General features: G+C 41.9%; 1 protein-coding gene across 1 annotated transcript; it reads right to left on the reverse strand.

Annotated features, from left to right (window-relative positions):
- Window positions 1–2,535: 2,535 nt before the first annotated feature.
- LOC120674748 lies at window positions 2,536–7,071 on the reverse strand. Its single transcript, XM_039955880.1, has 6 exons — window positions 6,964–7,071; window positions 6,434–6,442; window positions 4,083–4,272; window positions 3,889–3,972; window positions 3,274–3,321; window positions 2,536–2,883 (listed from the first exon to the last, which is right to left on the reverse strand). The coding sequence occupies exons 1-6, from the start codon at window positions 7,069–7,071 to the stop codon at window positions 2,756–2,758; spliced, it is 567 nt and encodes a 188-aa protein (XP_039811814.1). The 3' UTR covers window positions 2,536–2,755.

The following is a 7,071-nucleotide window of genomic DNA, read 5'->3' on the forward strand; positions in this document are numbered from 1 at the left end:
TTCCACAAACCTACAATCTGTCCATCACAAATCCAACGCACCATATGCTCCGTTTTGTATTTCCACGTGAGTCCCAGTAATAAGAGGATTTTTACATATTTGCTATTATAATGGTTGCCACAAGTTCAAAAACCACTTTTAAAATGACTCTTACAGATTTGCCATATGATAAAATTTTTACTCTTTATTTTGCCATTTTTATCTAGCTACCACACTACGCATGCACACCACGGTAGCTCCAGTCAGCGAGGGAACACGAAATGACCACCCCTATGTTGATGCGAAAAATTGCCCCGCCGGACGCTCCATGTATGCTAGGGTCGGGGAGATCTGCTTCGATCCAACATACCGAACCCAATAGGCGCGTGTTTGGTGCGCTAGGCATGCCAGTTAATTTGACATGCAATTGATAAAAAGGATAGACGTTAGATGCAAAAGGCTATCGGCTAGCCAGTCGATGTAGATGATGCCCACAATCGATTATCATGTAGCCAGACGCGGGGATGCAAGCCATGCTTAAAGCAGCGTAGCTCATGAGCAACACCTATATCGAAGTCAAAATTGGCCTGCGTGATCAGATTATGGGAGGTAACCGATCAAGATACATTTAAGCTGAATAACTTGTGATAAAAACTTAAAGCAACCTAGATTAAATAGATTAACCTAGCAAGACCTAAGCAGATGTCAATAACTTGTGGTAAAAATTTAAAGCAGACCAGATTAAACGCATTAACCTAGCAAGATTTAAGCAATTACCGATAACTTGGTGATATAAGTAATAACAAGCTAGATTAACGGATCAATTAACCTAACAAATTGATAACTTTTATCAATAAATTGATGAGCAAACCAGACCCCATTGGACGGATCTAGAGTGCTCGAAACAGGTGAATAAGTTAAAGCCCGCCGAATGGATCTAACTTACTCAATAACTTTGAACAAAATAAACAGAGGAAGAAGCGATGCGCTGTCAATCTGGATCTGTCTACGCAATTTGACATGGAACTTACTAGCAAGCGATGAACGTGCTTGCTGAGAAGAACTCGAAAAAAGAAAAAAAAAAGCTACTGCAACTATAGCAAAGTCGCTTGCAGAAAAGTAGATGTACTGAATGTATAAAAGTTTTGTTTGGATGTAGTTGATCAAAATTTACAAATATCGGAGGTCTGCTATTTATAGCCTAAACCTAGACCCCGTTGCCGATACGGCAAAATTACAATTTGCGAAACACGAAATCAAACTTACCTAATTGAATGATATAAAATCTAAAAGATAACTTTCTGATTTTAACCACCAGCTCTTTCCTTAGCTCCATCGGCTACGACGTCTTTCTCTGGCCCACAGGCCCAATTTGCTTCAGCTCTTCTCTTTACTTCAGCATCGGCCTATTCTCATCGGCCGTTTGTCTAAAAAATTGACACATGGAAAAAAATGGTGTCAACACTTGCCCCTATTTTTAGAGTGAATATAATTTTACTCTCAAAATTCTCCTGTAGTCCGATTAGTCTCCTCCTCTGCGTGGATTCTGACTCCGCACAGCTGATTTCTCGCATTCCGTGCGAGCGGCAAACTGGAAAATTCTTCTTTGTCCTTAGCCTTCTACATTTCTGCCCGCTCATTCGGAACGCGGGGGTTTTCCATCCGTCTTTTTACCTCTGATCTATTTCCATTTCGCCCCTGGGTCAAGACGCTTCATCTCTTCCCTCAGTTGATTCAGCTCCACCTCTGTGTTATCATAAATAGAAATATCAGAACAGCAACCCCAAGCCCCATCGGCTGCTAAAGCTTCACCTCTTTCAAGAAAAACCATCGTCAGTTTTTCGCACAACAATAGCCAGCAGCAAATGTCCAGGCGAGGGCTCTTCCTATCACTCACCGGCCATCCGTCGCCACCTCGGGTAAGGACTGTAGCGACGATGAGGCTTCTAGCATGCCTCGCCGATTTCCTTTCCCATTGCAGGTGGATCTTTTTTTTCGGTGCTGATGAGCGCTTGGTGACCTGCTAGGAGGTTGCTCATGCTGGGCAGCTAGCTCCGGAGAACAAAATCCATGCCATTCATGCCCAACTCATTGACGCCAACACCCCAGGTAGGATTTTTTTTCTGTCAAAGAAAATCCTCTTCTGATATAACATCAACTTTTAATTAAGCTGTCTTTGTTTTCCTCTCTTAGCCCTGGAATTCCAAGTCCAGGCCTATTGGATATTTTAGCGTCACATCCGCAAGCGCATGGATATCGTTGTAACTTTCACAACAGAGTATTCCAAAAGTTATCAAATCCACAGAAAACATGTGTGCTTACTCCTATTCTTATCGGTCCAAGGACACACCAAAATAAGTGGAAAGGGTAGAGAGGATTCCTAAGTTAGCACTATAGCTGAGTTAAAGATCGATCTCTCGGGCACAATACTCGCATCGGGCACCAGCTTACGCTTGGTCTGCCAGGTGACTCCGACCAACCGCTCTATGATATATCCAAACGTGGAGGGTTACGAAGGAACCAATAGAGCTGTCACCACCTGTAACACCCCGGATGTTTCCACAATCCGTAGGCTACATAATAATAACACAAGTATAAATATTATACAAAATTTCAAGAGAGTTTCCCCTGTAAATAGTACATACTGGACAAACAGATTATATCACAAGATACCAAAATAGCATACGAATGAAGAATAAGCATCACAGCCCATCCCAACAACAAAATAAGTTGATCTGACCAACCACATGAACGTCGCAACCATGGATTGAATAAATCAACCAAGCTTAACCATGTACTCTAGGCACCAATTAAGATATAAGCATGTGTAAACAAATGTATGTGCTCTTGCAGACCATCTACTCCCCATTCCTATGCATGCCGCAGTCAATTGGAACCTAAAAACTGAATAAACACAAAGGTGAGTAACAATACTCAGCAAGTACAATTAGAACAAAAAAGAACATACATGAACCATGAAGGAATAAACAATTGTGAAACGGTAGTTTCTGTCTGAAACGGACCCAACTTGAAACATCCTTTGCATTTACCGGTAAGGCCGAGCAAGTAGGGGCAGCACTTACTCACAGAAATATGAATAAATAACTAAATTGCACATCTAGATCTACCGGAACATGAATGGAATTTTAAAAAATAGTTTGAAACTTGAATCATGAAACATGAACAACTAATGGACTTGAGTATCATACTCCCGAGATAAAGCCATAGGATAGCATAAGAAAAGAGATGGCAAGCAAATTGCCAAGAAACAGTTCATCATGCATTTGCCTTAACCTTGATGAGAACCTGGCGTATCACTTTCGACTCTAGAACTCTTCAAACCTGTGCAAAAATCCATGTTTAGGTACTAGCATAAGTTACACAACTACAAATTTTGGTTTATCCAGAAATTTGAGTACAAGCTGCTGGCTCACTAATCTGACCGTATCTTTTGATTCGCTTAAGCAAATGCAACAAATAAATACATCTCGAACGACTATAGAAAATTTCTAACATCTTTTGTTACAAGTGAGAGAGAAAATTTGGACTCTAATTTCATCGAAAACAGATAAACATATACCTGCACAGATTTTAACCTAGTCGGGCAGCAGTACTAATTTGACCATTACTCGTAAACCACTATTCGGAATTGAGCGAAATTAGCGCCATTGGAAATATCGACGAAACCTACAACTTTTGTATGTACAAGATACTGAAATTCTATACAGATTGACACCAGATTTCGAATTAAGCTCGCTGCTCAGAAATTCAGACCATTGTTAAAGGTATTCAGGAACCAATCAGACTTTTGGAACTCATCTACAAACATCAAGGAACTCGTTTGGAGATAGCCTATCAGTCCAGATCACGATTTTGTGAATGGAATCGATGGATTTCACAATACCCTACCTTTTCCCCTTTCCATTCCTTTACCTTCCTCTTTCCTTATTCCTTCCCAAATTCCCTTCCCCACACTGCCCACTGGTAGCAATTCTGCACCACAAGCAGCAGGCCATTCACATATACCACAAGAAGTAGTGCAAGCGCATATGGAAAGCAAGGGAATTAAGCCATGAGGGAAATAGAAAGATGGGGTACCACACCTAAACGCGCAGCACAGCCAGTCGCAGGTTGGGGGCAGGACGTCGGCAGCACCACCAGGGCGCCGAGTTGCTGGACGGCGAGCTGCTTGACGGCGGTAGGATGGGAGCTAGATGATGATGAGAGCTGAGGAGGAGAATGGGAGGTGGCGGCGCTGCAGGAATAGGAGTCGGGAAAAATATCGTGATGGAGCTAGACAAGAAACAGAAAACCTAAGCCACATCCAACGGTCTAGATTGATCGACTAGCAATGAACTAACCCATTATCCAAATGTAACATGTTAGTAGTAAAATGGATTCGCTTTGACGAGCTCTACGCATCCACGGTCTCCGATCGTTCATACTACGCATCCACGGTCTCCGATCGTTCATATGACCAATGATTCAAAAGTCAACTTTTGCCCACATTAATTCACCTGGTCAAAGTTTTTTTTGGGAATATTACATTCTCTCCCCCTTCAAAAGGATTCACCTCGAATTCTTTATTTTTCAGACCAGGCATAAAAGAATTATTATAACTTAAGGAAAACTAAGATACTCACCCGAGGTGAATAATTTCGGGTACTTTTCTTGCATCTGTGACTCGAGCTCTCAAGTGGCTTCACGCTCAGTTTGATTTGTCCAAAGGACCTTCACATACTCACATACCTGAGCGTTCGATGCCGTAACACCCGCTCGGACTGTTCCAGAATTCTCACAGGACGGGCCTCGAATGTCAAGTCTTGTTCAATTGTCACCAGTTCCAAGGTTATATGGTGTTCGGGATCTCTCAAATACATCCTCAACATGGAGACATGGAACACATTATGCACAACTTTCATCGAGTGTGGTAAGTCTAAGTGGTATGCCAACCTTCCAATTCGTGCCACTATAGGAAAAGGACCAATATATCTCGGACTAAGCTTCCCTTTAGTACTAAATCTAACTGCACCCTTGGTAGGGAATACCTTGAGAAGTACTTGGTCCCCAACATGAAACTCCAAGCCTCGCCTTCGAACATCGGCATAGCTCTTTTGCTTGCTCTGAGTAGCTAGGATATGTTGTCGATCCACCGCCACCCGATCAGCAGTCCGCTGGACCCAATCTGGTCCTAAAACTGCTTTCTCACCCACTGCATCCCAGCAAAGTGGTGACCTACACTTCCTTCCATAAAGTGCTTCAAATGTTGCGCATTGAATACTAGCATGATAACTATTATTGTAAGCAAACTCAACTAGTGGCAAATGATTGTCCCAGCTGCCCTTCCAAGATAGGACACATGTCCTCAGCATATCTTCCAAGGTCTGTATTGTACGCTCAGATTGACATTCCATTTGAGGGTGAAAAGCAGTGCTAAGTATCACCTCCAAGGCACTCTGTAAGCTCTCCCAAAAACTTGGAAACAAACTTAGCATCTCTATCGGAAACAATGGTATGAGGTACTCCATGCAACCTCACAATTTCTTTCATGTAATTAGGAGCCAAGTCACTCGCTAAATTTGTGGAGGGAATATGAATGAAATGTCCAACCTTACTAAGATGATCCACGATAACCCAAATGGAATCTTTCCCTTCGGCGTACATGGTAAACCAACCACAAAATCCATGGCAACATCATCCCATGGAGACAAGGGAACTTCCAATGATTGCAATTTTCCAGCAGGATGCTTATGCTCAGCCTTAACTCGTTGGCATACGCCACATGAAGCCACATACCTTGCCACATCAACTTTCATTCTCTTCCACCAATAACTCTTTTTTAGATCCTGATACATCTTGTTTTCACCAGGATGTACCGTGTAAGGTGAGCAATCTGCTTCTCACAGAATATCATCCTTCACCGTAGCCTTCTGTGGGACACAAAGATGACACGAAACCGAATAGCCCCTAAAGCATCTAAAGTGAAATCACCCACTCTACCTTCACTATTACGCTTCTTCACCTCTCGCAATAATCGATCATGCTGTTGTGCTTCCAACACCCGCTCGGGTATGGCAGAATCCAGAATAACACATGTCTCCATTTCTGATACTCCAGCAAAACAATAAGAAATGTCCATCCGCTCAAACTCTAATATTAAACAATTCAAGACTTGCGCGGCTCAAAGCATCAGCAGCAACATTTGCTTTACCTGGAGTATACTGGATATTGATATCGTAATCTTTGATTAACTCGAACCATCATCGTTGTCTCAAATTAAAATCCTTCTGCGTGAAAATATACTTCAAACTCTTATTATCAGTGAAATCATAAGGTTCGCCATAGAGGAAATGTCTCCATATCTTCAATGCAAATACAACCGCAGCAAGCTCTAAATCATGTGTGGGTAATTCTCCTCATGCTTCCTTAACTGCCTCGATGCATAGGCAATTACCTTCCCTTCCTGCATAATGACACACCCAAGTCCAATTCTGGAAGCATTAGAATAAACTGTAAAACGCTTACCAGGCTCAGGAAGGATGAGAATAGGAACAATCACTAACTTCTCCTTCAATACTTGGAAACTACGCTCACACGCATTAGTCCACTCAAACTTCACATTTTAATGTGTGAGCATAGATAATGGCTTAGCAATTGTAGAAAAAATCCTTCACAAATCTACGGTAATAACCAACCATACCTAAGAAACTACTCACATCCTTGACATTTGCTGGTCTTTCCCACTATACAACTATGGAAACCTTACTTGGATCATTAGAGATACCTTCCTAATTTATTACATGCCCCAAGAAACTAACCTCTGATAACCAGAACTCACACTTCTTCAACTTGGCCTAAAACTTATTATCCCACAACGTCGGAAGTACTAGCCTCAAATGTTGTTCATGCTCTTCCTCAGTCTTGGAGAAAATGAGTATGTCATCAATGAATACCACAACAAAATCATCAAATTAATTAATGTACCATCTTGTTCATTGTCTCCATGAAGTAAGGAGGTGCATTTGTCAAGCCAAACGATATAACCCTAAACTCATAGTGCCCATACATGGTGGCGAACGCTGTTTTCTTCAT

This window comes from Panicum virgatum, chromosome 5N (genome assembly GCF_016808335.1).
Source record: "Panicum virgatum strain AP13 chromosome 5N, P.virgatum_v5, whole genome shotgun sequence".
Lineage (NCBI taxonomy): Eukaryota > Viridiplantae > Streptophyta > Magnoliopsida > Poales > Poaceae > Panicum > Panicum virgatum.

Coding starts and splice junctions, on each gene's coding strand:
- LOC120674748 (XM_039955880.1), bottom strand. CDS start 7,071: ATGAAGAAAACAGCGTTCGCCACCATGTATGGGCACTATGAGTTTAGG. Junction 3,973..4,082: donor TGGCTGTGCTGCGCGTTTAG/GTGTGGTACCCC, acceptor CTTGTGGTGCAG/AATTGCTACCAGTGGGCAGT. Junction 3,322..3,888: donor AGGAATGGAAAGGGGAAAAG/GTAGGGTATTGT, acceptor ATTTTTGCACAG/GTTTGAAGAGTTCTAGAGTC.